Source organism: Diadema antillarum, unplaced genomic scaffold, assembly GCF_040938485.1.
Source record: "Diadema antillarum isolate AM-2024a unplaced genomic scaffold, OU_Dant_1.0 seq00000740_RagTag, whole genome shotgun sequence".
Lineage (NCBI taxonomy): Eukaryota > Metazoa > Echinodermata > Echinoidea > Diadematoida > Diadematidae > Diadema > Diadema antillarum.
Genome location: NW_027271638.1, coordinates 485331 through 504389, shown reverse-complemented (window position 1 = coordinate 504389; position 19059 = coordinate 485331). Strand labels below are relative to the sequence as shown.

At 37.7% G+C, this 19059-nt stretch overlaps 1 protein-coding gene across 1 annotated transcript in view; it reads right to left on the bottom strand.

The window, feature by feature from the left end:
- Positions 1–5568: 5568 nt before the first annotated feature.
- The window catches only part of LOC139738394 (CD81 antigen-like), a 44126-nt gene continuing 30635 nt past the window's right edge, over positions 5569–19059 (bottom strand). Inside the window, exons 2-6 of the mRNA XM_071649030.1 lie at positions 11480–11677; positions 9598–9771; positions 8161–8283; positions 7250–7333; positions 5569–5655 (exon numbers count right to left, since the gene is read on the bottom strand). Of these exons, the coding sequence (XP_071505131.1) occupies positions 5569–5655; positions 7250–7333; positions 8161–8283; positions 9598–9771; positions 11480–11677 (666 nt within the window). The remainder of the gene's footprint in view (positions 5656–7249; positions 7334–8160; positions 8284–9597; positions 9772–11479; positions 11678–19059) is intronic.

The following is a 19059-nucleotide window of genomic DNA, read 5'->3' as shown; positions in this document are numbered from 1 at the left end:
GTAATCAATTAAGTGCTGCCGGTGCGCGTGCGTGCGTGTACGTGTACAGTACACAGCGTAATCATGAATATTCATGTGGTTTGGAAAGTCCGGGGCTAAGAAATACGAGTGTAAAAAGGTCAGTTTTCTCCTTAGCCCCGGACGAGAGATAGTACGGGACTAATTTGGCCAGTGTAAAAAGCTGAAAAAATTGGTACGGGACTACCGATAGTCCTGGGTCAGAGAAAGTCCGGGGTTAAGAAACACAAGTGTAAAAAGGGCTTTATTGGCCCTATTCAATTGCTTTGTATTGATTGGCGTTGTTCCTGTAAGTACATGCAGTGATATCTCAGGTCAGGTCAAATTGTGTTTTAGGATTGTTTGAGTATTTGTTTTTTCCTTTCTGTCATGGTCATTCAAAGCTTACATGATGTCGGTTAGGAAGGACCATCATTGCTCGTAGGAACCTTGATTATGTTTGTTTGTGCACTGTGCTTCATCCATTGCTTTATAACTATTTGTTTTAATGCTGATGTTAAAGTGATATGGCGTATGTAGGGCCTACGGGTGCACGTCACGTGACCGACACCCACCGTAGCGAGTCATACAGTCCACGAGTCATACAGGTGCAGCTCGCAAGTCATATACATCCCATGAGTCATACATCTACGAGTCATACAGCCCATTAGTTCGACACTAAAGCTAACAAGGCCCACGAGACCGACACATTAAAGCCCCGTGTTGTATCTGTCGAGCTCATTGGGCTGTATGACTCGTGAGATGTATGACTCATGGACCTGCTTTCAATGTCGAACTCGTGGACTGTATATGACTCGTGGGTGTCGGTCTAGTGGGATGACCCCGGGCCTAAACAACCTGTTTAATTTGGCTCTGTAGGCCTAACTATTCTTTGTTTCAGATAGCCACACCGTATAATATATACGCATGCAGAATGACAACAATCAAAGTTGTTAACAGGGATTTTTGTATTTTGTTGGTACAAAAAAAGGAAACCACACAGCATAAATTCGCACGACTGTGTGTTAGTCGGGCATGGTAGTGACACTAAAAACTCTGGTAAATGTGGCTGTGCATCGCAAAACCAACAAAGATATGCACGCACCGATTTAGTGTGAGAGCTGAATAGGTGGAATGGGTCGGCCTAGCCAGTAATGAGTTTTTCATATTTTATGAAAGACCAATTACTCTTATTCTATACATTATGCTGAAGCCTGGGATCATAAAACGAACAGGATATTGTGTTTTTAACAGTTTTTCTCGAACACATTTTTGTGTGTGTGTGTGTGTGTGTAGAATAGTGTGAGTTGGTGTGTCTTTAGAGTGTTCTTTTTATTTCTTAAAAACCTGTTGATGTACACACTGTCACCTATAAAAACTTTAGAGAGGATATATTGCTTTGAAGGTTGGCGTTAATCATGGACAGAATGTGTTAATAAAGCACGCTCAATTTAAGCTTAATCCTTTAATAAATTCATTGTTGTTGCTTTGGTTGTTTACATTTTTCATTGCACAGATAGCGCGGTGTGGTGAAAGACAAAGCGCTTGAATAGATTCTATATACTTTAGAGGCTCTTTTCTCAGCTTACACCTTCCAGAGTGTGGGCTTTCTTTCCAGTATTTAGGTAGGTTAGGAGAGTCCATTGGAATAGAGCAATACAGGAAGGCCTACATCATTTATGAAAGACCAATTCAGCTTAAATTCTGCTCGTTCAGAATCTGCCCTTAACTTAGAATCCATGTCTGACGACTTTTTGTTGGTTTTGTGACGCAGGTTCACAAATAGGAATGTAATTCTTAAATAACAAAAGCCGAAAAAAAAAACTCCATTGATTTTGTTCGTAAACGCAAAACGGTAGTTTGATCATTATCATCGTGGAATCTCATCAGCTGTTCATGAAAACTCCTTGGGTATGATGGAATCTAAAGATTGGGCTCATACCATTACGCCACCTAGTTGAACCTCTCGTATCCGGACAAGTCGGGACCGGGGCTCATCCGGATAAGGGATTTGGCCGGATACGGGAGACTCAATGCTTTATACATGTACATATACATACACATGTACTGATGTAGCCCATTGTAGTACCACATGTAGTAATGTGTATACTGCAACCTTTTCATTGTTATACTCAGTAACAGACCCCAAAATAGAGGTTCGTGTTTGCAAGAATGAAATCATTTTCTTTTATAAATTCTTGGGATGATTTACCTAAATAATCATTAAGAAATGTATCAAGTATATGTAATTCATGTGTGTTTGTGTAGGAGTTGGGAATCCCCCTTTTCTCCCGTAATTATTAAAAAAAGATAAAAAATCACGGCGAGATTGCGTCCGGATAATAGAGAGATCCGGATAAAGGGAGGCCAGATAATAGAGGTTCAACTGACTAAAATTTGAGTAAATTCTGGTCTCTCCGAAAGTATTATTTCCTCAAATGTCAACGTTATGTTGGCTAACAGGAGCACAATATTAGAAAAAAAGGGGGAATATGGAACCATGACTGCGTTCGTTATAAAGAACAATAAGACACGGTATGATATATCGTTGAAAGACACTTTATTAACAATTATGTACAATAACTCGCACTTTGTAGAAGCAATAAAAAGTGCACTATAGGTCCTAATATCTAACGAGGAAAAAAACAACAGGCGACTTCTGTCTAAAATTTGAACACATCACTCACACCAAGAAGCAATGTACAAAGCATGTACGCAAGGTTTCAGCCATTTCGAATGTTATACTATAGAACACAAGATTATTCCGACTCGACAAGTATGTCTTTACTACCTTTCTATGATTTTTTAAGGTATTCTGCTTTAGAAATGAAAACAATAATTATATGGTTCTTTCACAACCAACAATTTGGGGCTAATTCGGGTATAGCCTATATCGCTAACAATGTAATCCTGTCGAAACGGCATTTGCTGGTAATTAACATAAGTAAACAAAGGTTAGGTGAAATCACGTTATGTCCTTTTCTTGTAATCATAACTCTCTTAACTATAGTATTACAATGACATGTATAGTCATTCGTATTTTTTGAAACATAAAAGCCCACCAGCGACTGGAAATTTCATAATCAAATTGAACAAGTTAATCATCACTTAATTTCGAAAGCAATGGTATACTCAGCGGGTGCGTATGAGCACTGGATATCATTAAGCAGCATGAATGAACATGTGGTTATATATTTTCTTTTATAAATTTATATCGAAACATAATCAATTTTTGCCAGTTACTACACCTTATCACACTGCTGCATTACGCTCACGGGTATAGTGAAATACTCGAACAAACTCACGCAGTATTCTGGCACGTTATATGAGTAGGCCTATATACTCACAGAAACCAAATGGATTTACCATTCTACCAGTACTTTCTCTATCGTCTTGAAAAGTTCTTTGCTATTTACATGTTGACAATTATGTTGTAAACATCGATTTTCTGGAAAAAAAAAGATCCATATTGTTGTCTTCACGGCTCCACAGTAATGTATACGCAACTTCAAATGCTATTTGAACTGATATTGCATTGTTGCAGACAAAGCGATGACGTAACCAACTCAAAGTTACTAAAAAATAATCTTGAATAGATATTGGTTAATCAATGCAGATAACAGAAGGTAACAACAATAATTAGTAACAATTTCTATTAAAATGTCAACTGAGGTACAGAACGTACAGTGTATCATAGATGGGAAGAAAAAAAGACAAGATGTGAACTTAATGGCAATTAACTTTAGGGTATAAATTAAATACCTTTTTCTTACCCCTGAAGACACGTATGCATTCAAAACGATAGAAAAAAAAAAAACGTCTTGAATAATAATATTGTTGCTTATGCATACTAAGGTTTCCACTCAATATTCCCGAATTGAAAAGTATACACTGTAGCAACCTAATTTTCTTTGAAACTCATCAATCAATGACATTTTTGTTTGGTTCGTCTAGTTGAGATAAATCTCTCTGAGTAAAAGACCAACATTTTCAAACACACGATGGCATAATAAAAACGTCCCTAAGAGTGGAAAGTACAGTCAAGCTCGAGTTCGTTTTTAAGGCGACTGAGAATGATGTGATGACTGTATGGAAAAGCAGAGAAAACTGCGTAGAAACTGGATTGTGCACTTTTGACTCATAATATCAGTTTGAATATGAATAACACTTAAGTGATTTATAAACCCATTACAAACAGTATACGGATTTAATGTAGTCTGTATGAATGTCATGATATTATGAAGCATATACAGTTCTGTTATTCGAGCTGCCAGAGCCACTTTTCATAACAGCTTATGTGTTCAACATAGTGTCACCAATTAGAGAATCAAAACATTAATAATAGCGACGACAAACTGACATTGTATTATATTACACGTATCAAAACAAACAAACAAACAATCTGCTAGTGTTCAAAATGACTTATACACACGCACAATAGGTAGGCCTATATTATAGTACATAGATTGTGAACAACCAACACGTTCTGGCGTCGGAGTGACCAAACGAAATGCCTCAAAGCACGAGAGGGCGTTTTCTTTGGTCGCCAGCTGCTGAAAAAGTTCCGCTCGACTGACAGGAAATTGTTTGCTGTTATAGGCAATGAATGTGATACTGACTGTTCTAACATGAATGTTAGATCAGCAAGTGGTATATCATGACTGGACACATACACACTAACATCATGAATGCTGTAGTGGTAGTCATTCGACGAGTTCTATAGGTTTCTTTTACAACGTGATTGGCAATTACACTTAAAGGACAAGTCCACCTTCATATACATAAGGATTGAAAGAATGCAGCAGTAATACTGAGTAGTAGAACACATCAGTGAAAGTTTGAGGAAAATTGGACAAGCCGTTCAAAAGTTACGAGTATCTGCGCAGTCACTGCTGGAAGAGAAGACTACCACAGTGTATGATGTCACATGCGTACAACTCTATAATGAAAATAAAAAGAGAATTTCACAAAACTTTACTTTTTAAATAATACTTTTTGAATAAAGTGCACATTTCTTCGTCTTGCTACTGACGTATGTTAAGGGTAATATTATTCCCCCTGCCTTCTGAAAGAGAGAAGTCGAGTGTTCTTTTGTCATGCGAGAAAAATGGAAATATGTTGAATTTTCTTTATTCTTTCTTTATATCCTTGTACTCATGTGACATCACAAGCTATAGTAGTCTTTTCCTCCAGCCGTGACTGAGCAGAAACTTGAAAAATTCATAACTTTTTAACGGATTGTCCGATTTTGCTCAAACTCTCACTGATGTGTTCTACTAATAATGCTGCATTCACTCAACCCATCACATGTCTATGAAGGTGAACTTGTCCTTTAACCTCAACGCAACGTTCTGTAGATAACCATTCGTGTAAATCGTAATATAGATACAATCATGTACAATGTAGCTATAAGTCACAATTGCATTTTCTTCCACAAAGTAATGTAATGTTCCCCGACATACAAAGAAATACAAATATCATGTTCTGATAGATGAATGATACAGTTCGACTGCACAGCTTTGAAACCTTAATCCAATGATGGCAATTCGCTGTAAATACATTTGACTTCTATCAAGCGTTGTACGGTTTCTCGTCATCATCGTCAATGTCTCGTCGTATTGCCCGACATAGCAAGACGGTGAGAATCATAGCCAATACCTGCAGGTCAAACAAGACGAACAAGAGCACACACTTACAAAGTAATATGCGCTGGACCTGGTGAGGGCTCTTTTCACGTCGTTGCAAGAGAGTTGTAAAAATAATGATTATTGGTAGTAAAATTTTGATCACGAGATCAATGAACTTTGCTTTACTATGTTAAATGAAAATGAGAATGTCAGTGAGATAACCTCGCATCGAGCAAAGGGAATGCTCCGAAGGAAATACGATGCCTTCAACAAAAGAGCGTCACATCAGTTGTTTCATTATCGTAATACCACAATAATTGACGATTTGTGTTTTTATTGGATTGAATCATTTTGAATTTATTTTGCATGACTACTGAAAGGAATATTAGCAAGGAGTGTTTGTAAGGAAGCAATCACGTGACCAACGGTCTTACTCCCCTTCAAATGACTACGCAATGAGGCTGAAAATAATATCTTGTCTATCTATTGGGGCACAACGGCACCGCTGCAGCTACGGGACTCGAACCAGCAATCTGGTGATTGGCCGGGAGTCACCGTAGTTCATTCATGAGCAAGAACAGCTCCTTCTCAAAACTATACAATGAGCGTGAAATGTACAGAATATCTTTGTGATAGTTTATACTTTATGTCACTCTCTGGAAACTAAGTTTATTATCGTTGTAATGAATCTCTTTATCAAATTCGATTATGATTTGTGTCGCCATGTCACGAAGAATTCCAACAAATGAATTACTAAATCCATTTCACCATTCTTGATTTTGCTGCTCTCAACTGAAAAGAAAAAAATGCTTGCAGCAGACAATATGTGACCATGCACCTCAAAACGAACATAAAGTCGCACACACTGATTTTGCGTGAGGACTGAAAATAAGTGAAATGGGTCAAACTAGCCGAACTTGACTTTTTCATATTTTCTGAAAAAGCGGGTCTTCTTTTTAAATTATGCTAAAATTTGGTATCATAAAACGGGCAGGAAAATGTGTTTTTTAGCAGTTTATCTCGAACAGTTTTGGAAGAATAGTGTGATTAGGTGTGTCTTTATAATCCCTTTTTCATTTCTGACAAACCTTGTCCACACTCTTCACTTTCAACTCTAATAACTTTTGAAAAGATAGTGCTACTGCTTTGAAAGTTGGCATTAATTATGGACAGAAAATGTTAATGAGGCATTCTTGATTTCAGTTCAATCAGATAATCCCTTCATTGTTGTTACTCTGGTGGTTTACTTCCTGTTTTTTGTCCCATTCATCGCACAGCCAGCACGGTCTGGTACAGATTAAGCGCTTGAATAGACACTGTACTTCAGAGCCTCTTTTCTCAGTTCACACTTTTCCTGAGTCTGTGCTTTCTTTCCAATATTTAGATAGGTTAGGAGAGTCCATTTGATTTGAGTTATACATAATCTTAAAGCTTAAAGTCTGCTCTTTCAGAATATGGTCTTAACTAAAAATTCATGTCTGGCGACTTTTTGTTTGTTTTAAGGTGCAGGGTCACATATACCTTTGGGAAAATTCCCAATGAAAAAGGAGTAAGATATCTCCTTGAAGCATAGTCGAATGTAATGAGGATTCTACTTTATTACACCAAAAGGCAAATCTCCTTACCTCTACAAGTGCAACTGTGGTAACTGCCACTCCGACTATATACAGATTTTGCTGAAGTAATCCGATAATCTTCGGTTTACATCCCTGTTGGAAGAAAGACAGGAAAAATTGGTACCAAAGGAAAGGGAAGTCGTAAGGCGAAGAAAGAAAAATGAGATAAGGGCCCCCAAGCGGTGGATTAGCGATTCAATATGATATGTACACATTTGCACGTGTTTGCAGGGGTTTATCCCCGTAGTATGAATTCGTTAAAAAAAAAGAAGATGTAATTGTGATATAGGGGAGGAAGTATAAATGCAGAAAGGCGAACATTATTATTATCTCTGCTGGAAAGAACGCAGAGTCCCACAGTGTGTTCACGATGTGCTTTCATAGTGAACTACTAGTATTATGAAAAAGCTCTAATTTAACAGTGTGAATGTGATTTCAAGCTGCGGTGTAGTTTTTCACACAGGGAATTCGCATATTAATGTTTTATTCAAACTGTGAAATTATGATTCACAGCATGTTCGCAATGTCATAACACTCAAATTTAAGTGTATAAAGAGATGTCACATTGTGTTTCACATTATGGTTCACACTGTGACTCAGAGACACTGTGTTCTTTTCAGCAAGAATAATTTCTGTCGTGGCCTTGTGACATTACGTTTTCATTATTTGTTAATAATCATTCCATTGACAATTGGAACGAATCATACTTGAACCACCAATTCCTACTAACTCCTATATAGCCCCCGATTCGGCCATCCTGTCATTTCATACATTCCTCTTTATATTTCAGTCGCTAAACGCATCACCTATCGTGAATATTCATGAGCAGTGGCTGTGACGTATGCATAATTATAGGTAAACCATAACTGAAAAGTTTTTAGACAGATATTGATGTCGAAGGGATAAATAAACACACTCACCACTTCGTAGGATTCGTACTCCCCGACGTCCTCGCATTCCGTACAGTTTGAGGAACAGGAATCGGGGATCATCTGGCCAGAATCAGTCCAGTCAGTCGGACCATTAGCCCCGCAGCATTTGAACTGAAGGAATGAATATTCGTACAGGAGTTGATTAAAGAGCTTATAGAAATCACATTGCTTAAGTAATAGCTTTTATATCGCTTTGATATGCTTAATCCACTATAAACCAAGGGAAATGTACAATATTAATTTAAAAATTTCAAGGATGTATACACACAGACGGAGAGACGGGAACAAGTTAGTGTTTGGTCGATCCGATTTTGGTTTTGCCATTATATTTTTCTCGTGAAAGACAAACTACAATATCATCTTTGATTATATCGAATGGCAAATTTACCTGTTTTGTTTTCAAGTGACCTCTACACCCTATTTGGCCTCACTCCTTTGTGATTTTCGTATAAATATTTTGGAAACTAAGTATTTGTAATGTTTATATCTATATGCATGCATCCATATTAGTTTTACAGAAAGTGTATCAGGAAGTAAAAAACATATACCTTATTCGTTACTTTGGGGTTACAGGCGAAAGGGAACGACATTCGCATCGTCAACAAATAAAGCAGTTAAAAGCAAAATAACATTGTAGACGATATTTACAGGAGATCGTGAAGATATCCACTGCCCCCATCCTGAAACAAGATGTTTTACAGCAAAGACGCCTATGGTTTCCCGCCCATCAAACATCCCATAAACTGTCGTGTGCCAGTAATTCTATGTGTACAACACTGTGAGATTTTGTGTGCCAATGTGCACTCAGGGCACACAAAAGATTATTGTCACACCTCCTAACCATACTGAATTTGGAGGGGGAAAAATGAATTTGACCTTTCCCAGCTCTTGTTTCAACAAGAGTTTCCTACTTTTCTGGATAATTTTACTTATGGGGACTGTTCTTTCTTTCCTACTTTTGAGCCAAATCATCCCTGTTTTTCAGTCAGAAAGGTTGGGAGGTCTGTTATTATGCGTAGTTATTACAACTGGTTGTAATATAACATCATCATTATTTTTCTTTTTGGATTCCCCATCTTTTATGGTTTCCCGCCCATCAAACACCAATGTTTTTTATGTGTACGACACTGTATTATGAGGTTTTGTGTGCTAATGTGCACTCATAGGGCTCACAAAAGGTTAAAATGCATTGATAGCTAATAACGATTAGGCATACAGGGCCCCTATCATGTCTATGGAAGAGCAGTGCTCACACTACTAAGAGGCTACAGGCATAATTTATTGTTGCAATTTTATGCTGTTATCACCATTTTAATCATAAACCATTACTACTCACCATGGTTACAGGTGTACTTCCCTTTTTCTTCCCTTTGAGGATTCCCCCACCTTTTTTGTCGTTGGCCTTGATCGTGATAAAGTACTCACCCTTCGTTGAGTGATGTCGACCATGAGCTGTATCGACACGTCACCGACGTATTTTTCCTCCACCATGGACACGAAGTAGTCGCCGACTTCGTTGCCGATCTCCTCCTTCTCCAGGTAGACCCAGATGCCGACGCCGATCTCGGCGCAGAATATCGCGAACACGATGACGAAATACTGACGGAGAAAGATCGTAAAGACAGCAGGAAAATGAGTACAGCTCTTGCATAGTGCACCAAAATGCTTGCTCTTTCTTTTTGCATTGATTCTTGCCCGTATAAGGCAAGCGATACTCATAGTGTCAGAGTATCACAGTATCTTTATTATACAATGTTTGTTTGTTTTTTTCACACGCATAGTAAACGTGCATGAAACAGTGTCGTGTTGACATTATTCCGGTAGCTAATAATCAAACAGTGCAATTAGAATGATAAGGAGGTGAGATTTTTCATTCTTTATTGATTGTTGGTACATTAGTTTTGCTTGAGTCTTTTCCTTTTTAATTTGCAGGATCACTAATGACTATGAAAGGAGTTACTTTTTTAGGTAATACTTAAACATTATGAAACACACATTATACTTTAGATTACATCCAGTCTCTTAAAACTGATTTATGTCTAATAATAGTGCATGGTGATAATGGCAGTGATGATGATATTATTGATAGTATACAATGATTTCATTTGCACCAGAGCTTATTCATAGAGATGACATTTACAATAACAGTGAAACAGTAAATAACAGTAAATATAAAAATCAATATTGATTAAGATGGTAATAAGGGCTTTTCAAGGCCCGAATCAATGGAAATTTTATTTTCTATTACAATTATGAATAGAAACAATGCACACACAATTATTACAATTTTCTTTAGGTCCTAAATATTCAATTAGGTCGTGTCTTTCCCGGAATTCCGCATCGCATCTCCTGTTTTTCCTATTGCAAACTTACGTGCCTTCACAGAACAGAATAATGTGTTCTGCTATCAGCAATTCCATACAATTGTATATATCACTTTCTCGTCGCTTTTAACGCTCTACACTTCTAATATGGCTAATAGTCTCTGTTGGTTTGATCTTGAATGTACCGATTGATCTAGGCTTTTTGTTCTTAGTTGTCTCGTCTCTTTACTTGTATTTATGCTTCTTCCCTTTCCCCTTTTCCACTTCTTTTTTCATCCCGCACACTTGTAGTTAAGTTTTCACCTTTTTTTTTCTTCCTGTGAGGTGCCCACGTTGTACAAGCATAGTCTTTTGAGTGGGTACCTCCACTTTTTTTGGCAGAATGTATAAATACGTCTGTATGAAAAATGCCTAAATTTGTAATGATTATTGACATATGCTATCCTTTGCTATCTATGTATCATTCCTTCAAACGTATGTCGAATCTATATTTTTTGTACATTCTGTTGAAAGAAGTGAAAATAAAACCTTTGGATTTGAATTTGAAAATTTGAATGCTATAAACAGTGCTATTATTATTGCCATATTCATTATCATCAGCAGCAGCTGCATCACCACCGTCATCATTACCATCACCACCATCATAACCTCCAACATCGCTAATATCACTATCTCCATCGTCATCATTATTACCATCTCCATCATCTCCATCATCACCATCATCATTATCATCACCATCATCACCATCATCACCAGTGGCGGATCCAGACGGGGGTGGTCCGGGCGCATGCACCCCCCTTGTTTTTTATCTTTTGTGAAAACAAAAGAAATAAAAGTAAAAGTTTGGGGTGGGGTGCGTGCGCCCCCCCCCCCCCCTTTAATTTTGTAAAGGCGCCCCCTCTTTACGGAATTCCTGGATCCGCCCCTGATCACTATCAATTGCATCTTCACCATCATCATCGACACTCGATGGATCGCTTTACCGTTGAGAGCTGGCAGATGCTCTCCCGAATGGCGCCGCAGCAGCCGAAGAAACCCACCACCATGATGGCGCCCCCAGCGGCCATGAGTACGTAGGTGCCGCCATAGATGCTGATGCCGCTGTCGTCTGGGAGCTGTTTGAGCGAGTTCTCGTCGAAGCGTACCCAGATGGCGAAGCCGAGAATCGTGCCTCCTGCGCACTGAAGGAGGGGGGAATATAATAAAAAGAAAGCAGAGAGAATAACTAGTTTTCAGTTTGTTTCTTCACTTTTGAGAAACACTTCATTACAAGTGGTATATCATTCGAAAAAAGCAATGAGAGTGACTCTCACAATCATGTCTGCTTTTATGCAGGTTCCTAATACGCACACAATTTTATTCATTTTCCATGAATGTAATGTTCTTGAGATTGATTTTGATTGATTTTGTTTCATGTTTATGTTATCATAGTCTTTATATAACGAAAATGTATGTGTTACTTTAACTTGTCACGGATGGATGTTGCAAAGACAGCGCTGTATAATTTGTGTAGAACCTAATAAATGGAATTAATGAAATGAAATGAATGAAAGAAGTGCAGAGTTTAATGGAAGAAAAATTCAAAGATACAGGTTCATGACGATGATGATGAGTATGATAATGAAAAAGGGAAAGGGAAAAAGAAGGAAGAAGACAAAATAAAAGAAGTAGTAATGACAAAGAGGGTCCCTTCTTGATGAGAACGAAATTAAGGATTTATGGGAAAAACGGAAACAGAGGAAAATTTTTGGCCATAAGCGGGTTGAGTGAACGGCGATGGTACGACGGAGAAGAAAAGGAACAAAATGAAGAAGAAAAAGGAAAAAACGGAAAGTAACAGGACGGGAGAAAAAGGTTCATAAACTTTAAAATATTTATCATTCTTGCCCAAAATCTACAAATGAACGACAAAAAAGTAAGCCTGCTTACAAACACAATCTCCATGCTAAAAGAAAAGAAATATAGTTCATATCTGCTCCAGTGTGCAGATGACGCTAGAGGTAAACAAGTTTAAGGTATGCTTCGATCGGGTAAATGATGTTGTCAATTGCAGAGCATTTTATAAGCTTGGATTACTCAAACAAAATGTAATGAAAAAGATTTTTTTCTTTTATGTTAGAACACACACCAATGACTTCTTTATTGATATCTGATACGCATTTCTAAAGCTACAAAACTGTTGAATGTTTTGATGTATTCACGATTTTAAGGACAAAGTGGGTATACAATGTAAATATCCCACTATGGGCCTATATACATGTATAATGTGCGTGCGTGTGTGTGTGTGTGTGTGTGTGTGTGTGTGTGTGTGTGTGTGTGTGTGTGTGTGTGTGTGTGTGTGTGTGTGTGTGTGTGTGTTTTGTGTGTGAGTGTGTGTGTGTGTGTGTATGCGTCTTTTCTCAGGAGAGTTTACCTTTTGACCTATGAGTGCAATAGCAGACTTCGCCTCAAGCCATAATAGCTTGTCCGTTCCCATTTCGGCGCGAGGAATTTGTATGTGGTCTAATATTGGAGACAGGCGATACTTGGCCCGTGTAAAGATAAAGCAGCAATGAAACGGAAACCCCGCCAGCGATACCGGTTGCCGAACACATGACCTAATTCTGAACTGACAGACAATGTCATTCATTTGAGGGCGTATTTCGTGTCACGTGGGACTAATACAACCCAGGTTTACGTCTACATGTCACTGAGAGTTGGTTATACCTGTGAACCGTATCTACATGTTTTTAAGAGTACATAGTAGGATTTAAACAAAGTTGACGTTATTTCTTTGAGGAGCTACTCGAAGGAAGCACCCTCTGGAGTAGCTATATTTGCTTTATCTCCCAATACCAATAACTTGTTTGAATTGTACCTTCTCTATTTCATTATGAAGGGCAAGTAGGACAACAAGGTTATCTAAAGGGGTATCATACTGAGCGGCGAATATTTGCGGACGCATAGCGAATTTTAGAAATTTTAATAATAACAATAATAATAATGATAATAATAATAATAATAATAATAATAATAATAATAATAATAATAATAATAATAATAATAATAATGACTTATCAACCCAGGGTAGCCTCTTCAGTGTTGCCACTGCTCTATACCAGAGGGCCCTGCTATTATTATTACTCTACATTGCCAGGTACCCATTTATACACCTGGGTCGAGAGGGACATAGTGGGCAAAAAACATCTTGTTCAAGGGCGTAAGCACTGGGTGGGATTCGAATTCGGGTCCTCCGATCGGGAGTCGGGAGTCTTATCCACTATGCCACAGCGCCCGCAAGAAATTTTAGATTGTGTCACTGTTCGTATGAACAGTTCCAATCAAATTAGCAATCTGCCTGCGACAATGAAAACCGTTTAACGTACGTCGCACTATATAGTGTGCCAAAATCAGCTTGGTATAAAAAGAGTTTCCGGTGAATGGTTGCAAACGTAGTGAATGTTGGGGTTTCGTCAGGATTCACAAACTGTTCCAGGCAAGTTTGCAGTCAGTTTTTATTGTCGCCAACAGTTTTTCTTTTCGCAAAGAAATTTTGACCATGTTAGAAATTTCTTTGCTTATCCATCTTTATGCAAACAGGGATTCGAATAGTATGGCAAGGTGGATAAGCATTCACCGCTCAATCAGACCCCCCTCCCTTACTGTCCCTGTTTCTTTACCTCCCATCAATAGAGTAAGAGATGAACTTTATATCAATATAATCATAGAATGGAAAATAGACTTGGTAGCACAGATTATGTTTTCACCCCATTATGGTAAGGTTAATAGAAAAAAAGCATTAGAGGATCGAAGTTGCATTTACAACTTACAGTTCGCTATTCTGAAAGCTATCTTATTTTTGGATAAACGCGCCTGAATTAGAGCGAACATCACCCTGATTGCGAGTGTATGTATATGTATGTACGTTTGTTTGTTTGTTTGTTCGTTTGTTTGTTTTTTGCGTGATTATGCAATGTGCATACATCCAATAATGTATGTGTGCGAGTGTGTATGTATGATTATGTTTGTCTCTGTAAATGAGTCGCGTCTCTCAATCGGTGTATGTGTGTGTATTTAAGTGTGTATGCGTGTGTTTGTGTGTGTATGTATGTATGTATGTATGCATTTCTATGTATGTATGTAGGGTACAAAGTACATGTATACGTACGTTCGTGATTTAATTGAAACTGCCCTATAGGTCTTATACATCTTTCACCTGCCTATCTATCTGTATGGGTCCTTCTCCTATAGAGAACTTGAGGGCACGTTTCCGGGTCATGCAGAGGCTATGATAACTGGGCTAAAACCATTACGCTGATCAACGTGATCAACCGTGCTATAATTCGTGTGCCTAATGGGATGATCCGATTTACGTTGAAAGCTCTCTCTCTCCCTCTCCCTCTTTTTCTATCTCTCTTTCTTTTTTTGATTTTCCTCTACTCCTTCCTTCACTTTATCCTCCAACACCTTGTTCTCCGTCTTCTCTTCTCCTTCTACATGTTCTAGTTGTTATCATTTTCTTCCTTCTTCTTCATCTTATTCTTGTTCTTCTTTGTTGTTTTTTATCATTATAATTATTGTCATTATCATCACTGTTATGATTATCATTATTATTATCATTATTATTTACAGTAGTAGTAGTAGTAGCAGTAGTAGTAGCATATAGTAGTTGTAGTAATACTATAAGGTATAAGTATCGTTGTTCGTATCATTATCATTATCATTATCGTTATCATTATTATTATCATTATTATTGTCTTCATTACTATTAACATCTATCATCATCATCACCACACAAGCAAAATTGTTTTAATGAGTTTTTTTTTGTCATCTTTAATAACATCTTATACTTTGCTACTTCTTAATTCTTTTTCTCCATATAGCACTTCGCCTTTTGCACACTGGCTGAGGGGCCACACCTGAAGTGGCGTTAAAATGTATTAGTCAACACATTAAAGGGTCCATGCAATCTCGTTACTGCAGAAAAACAGGCTAACCGTGGCCATTCCTCCAAACCTGTGTTGCTTACCGCATACTCATCCTGTTTGAGGGGGCAAGGTTTAACAAGCTGCGTGCCTTCCAAGATAGCATGCATGTGTTTCTTCATGAATATCTTCCAGGTTTAGTCGAGGTTGATCCCTTGTGGGCTAATGGACTAATGGAACTGTTTACGCGTGTACAGTCTGTTACAGGTGACACTTTCACAGGAATCCGCTATCTCCCTACCTTCCTCCCCACCCACTCTCTCCCTCCCTCTCTCTCTCTCTCTCTCTCTCTCTCTCTCTCTCTCCCTCTCTCTCCCTCCCTCCCTCTCTCTCTCTCTCTCTCTCTCTCTCTCTATTTATCTACCTATCTATCTATTTCTTATCCATCTCTACGTACACAAACGTACCATTGCATGAGCACAGCAAGAACAACGCTAAAAGGAGCTTCATAATTCAATCAGCCTTACGCTTCAAAGTGGTGTGTAAAATGAGTTTCAGGGCAGAAACACACACACACACACACACACACACACACACATCACACATACACACACACACACCGTCAAATGCTACTGACAGTAAGTGACGATCATGGGATTTAGAAACACACACATGTCCTTAAAGTTTCGAAAAAGCAACTACAGTGTATGTAGACTTAGTAGAAAAGATCCACGGCCATTACACATTTCAACGAATCAAACTAATCACTTCAATTCAATTCATTTCAAACTTAATTTCATTTTTCGAAAAGAACATAAACATTTCACTTTCTTTGGTAACAGAGAATAAGGTTACATATAATCAAAACAAAGTAAATTGAGAAAACATACTAATTGTTGAAACTTGGGGTAACAAATAATGTTGTAATGAAAATTGACTGAAGTGATATAGACGATACAACATTACACAAAATATCGAAAAATGGAGGGACCCATTAAAAAGGGTAGGTTTAGGTCGATAGGATTGCTCAGTGACAATTACATTTCATCCTCCAGGTCACGTCATGGTGTGCTATACACGTGTACCTCTAGGTCAGGTCATGGTGTGCTATACACGGGTATCTACATAATTCTTCTCATTTTGCTCACAATTCACACGACATAATTATATTCACATCTTCGAAAGATAGCATAGTGCACTACAGGTATAATGAACCTTATTATTAAAACTCCAGATTATGATCACTGGAAAAGTTTTCAACTTTACTTATTTAAGATTATTCTTAAAAGATGACAACTCTAAATCTTTACCGAAAGGGATATGAAGGCGACATTCTAAAAAAAATAATAATAAATGAATATATATATATATTCATATATATATATATATACATATATATGTAATATATATGTATATATATATATGTATATATATACATATATGTATATATAATATATAATATCCTTTTTTAGACACATATAAAACACGGATGTATCTGTACAAGAATAAAGAACAAAATGCATAATGTTCATAGGCTGTCTAGAAAGTATAGAAATGCGTAGATAGACAAAAATTAATAATAAAAAACGAAATGAATGAATTAGGTATCTATATGAATATGAAATGATTGATATGCATATTAGACAAAAACTGTTCACAAATTATGTGGCAAAATGATGGCATTAAAAAAATAGAATCGTTATGATTCGGTATGATGTTCCTTGGGGAGTCCCTTTAGCGTTCCTTATAGAGCATAATATAACGATCAATCATTGCTCCAATATAATGGTGCTTTTGTTCTCCCTTGCTCAACGCTGCTGCCTATATCGACAGAAGAAAGCAAAACAATGGTCGATTTCGGTAATGCACGTGACTTTGAACAATTTGTGCCTAGGAGCTTAGAATGCGCAGGGAATCAACAGTAGATGCAACCGCGACGGGACGGGAGGGGAGATGAATAATAATTCACATCAATTCCCCGCCGCCTGTCGCTCGATCTGTCCATGAGAAGATAAACACAAGTGGCCGCCATTATTGGGAGTCGGCGGGACGTCCGTTTCCATGGCCGATCAATGTAGATTCGCTCACGCAGCGATACGGGCGATTAAGGGGCCGCTGACATTTTATTTTTCCCCCCCCCCCCCCTTTATTCCATAAACGTTTGGGGAAAAGGATCGTTAATAACCGCGATGGGAATTATAACGTAAGAGATAAAGAGAGGGGGGCGGAGAAAGCAGTCTATCAGTTCTCATCACGTACAGTGAATCTTCGAAAACCCTTTTCTGATGGTGAACTGGTTCCCTGGTCTATATAATGTCCATTTTCATCAGGACTATACACTAACAGTCATCGAAGTTGAGCAACGGGAGCAGCATCCAATGTTTATGCGGCTATTATAGTGTAGTTAGATTTCACTGAATAGAGATCCCGCGTATATATGACATGTTCTCTCCCTCCCCGTTCACCTCTTGTCACTACCTCTCTGTCTTTCTCTCTATATACAAATAGATAGATAGATAGATAAATTGATAGACAGATAGATAGATAGATAGATAGATAGATAGATAGATAGATAGATAAATGAATAAAATGAATGAATGAATGAATACATAAATAAATAAATAGATAAATAAAAATTGCGTAAATAAATGAATAAAATGAATAGATAAACAAATGAACAAATAAGTATATTGATAGATAGATGGATAGATAGATAGATAGATAGATAGACAGATAGATAGATAGATAGATAGATAGATAGATAGATTGATGATAGCTGGATAGAATAATTGATATGTTCCCTTAATTTCCTAGGCAATTTGTCTTATCGTTTCGTTTGACTATTACTATACTTACTACTCGCGAGGGGACTGCATTCTACAAGCAAGGCGTTTTAGTAGTTCCCTCCACTTCCGTCATTTTTCCTTGATCATGTTGATACGATTCAGTTACAGTTTGCCTAATATAATTATAGTATATGCGTTTCCTTCAACTAAGTTTTGTTTTATTGTAAAAAGAAAATGATCTGCATTAATTTCGTTTGAATATGCAAAAGTTGTCACATTGTACTCAAGGTTTTGTATTTGCAAATGTCATATTGTATTGTATACCTTTGTCGGAAATTGAATAAAATGAAATGAAATGTATTATATGAATTTGTATATGTATAATATTCTCCGCGTTTTGCTATAGTATACTGCTTATTGCTAAAGTCGATGTGATATGTCTGATGCGCATCTTAATCCCACACCACACAACTGGGAACCATCTGGAGGTGAAATTATCATAATTTCTTGGCCTCATACAAAGAGGTTGCACAATATTGTAAATAGTGAATGAGAATTGCGGGGTTAGATAAGAGAAGGAGAGAGCAAGAGAGAGACTGAGGGGTGGAGAGGGAGGGGAGAGGGTGAAAGGGAGGAGAGAATACATGGGAATACAATGACTGGTATAAATGAGAGGTAGGAGGAGATTGTATATGTTCGGCCCGTGATTTACGTATTGTTTATCTATTACAGGACAACTCGCCGTCGGACCCTGATGGCTAATGATGCGTTTCTTCACCGGAGCTCCTCGGTGAATCCCTTACCATCCTCCCTTTACTATTATACTCTCGCCCCCATGATGTGTATTATGATTTCGTTCCTTTGCATCATGAA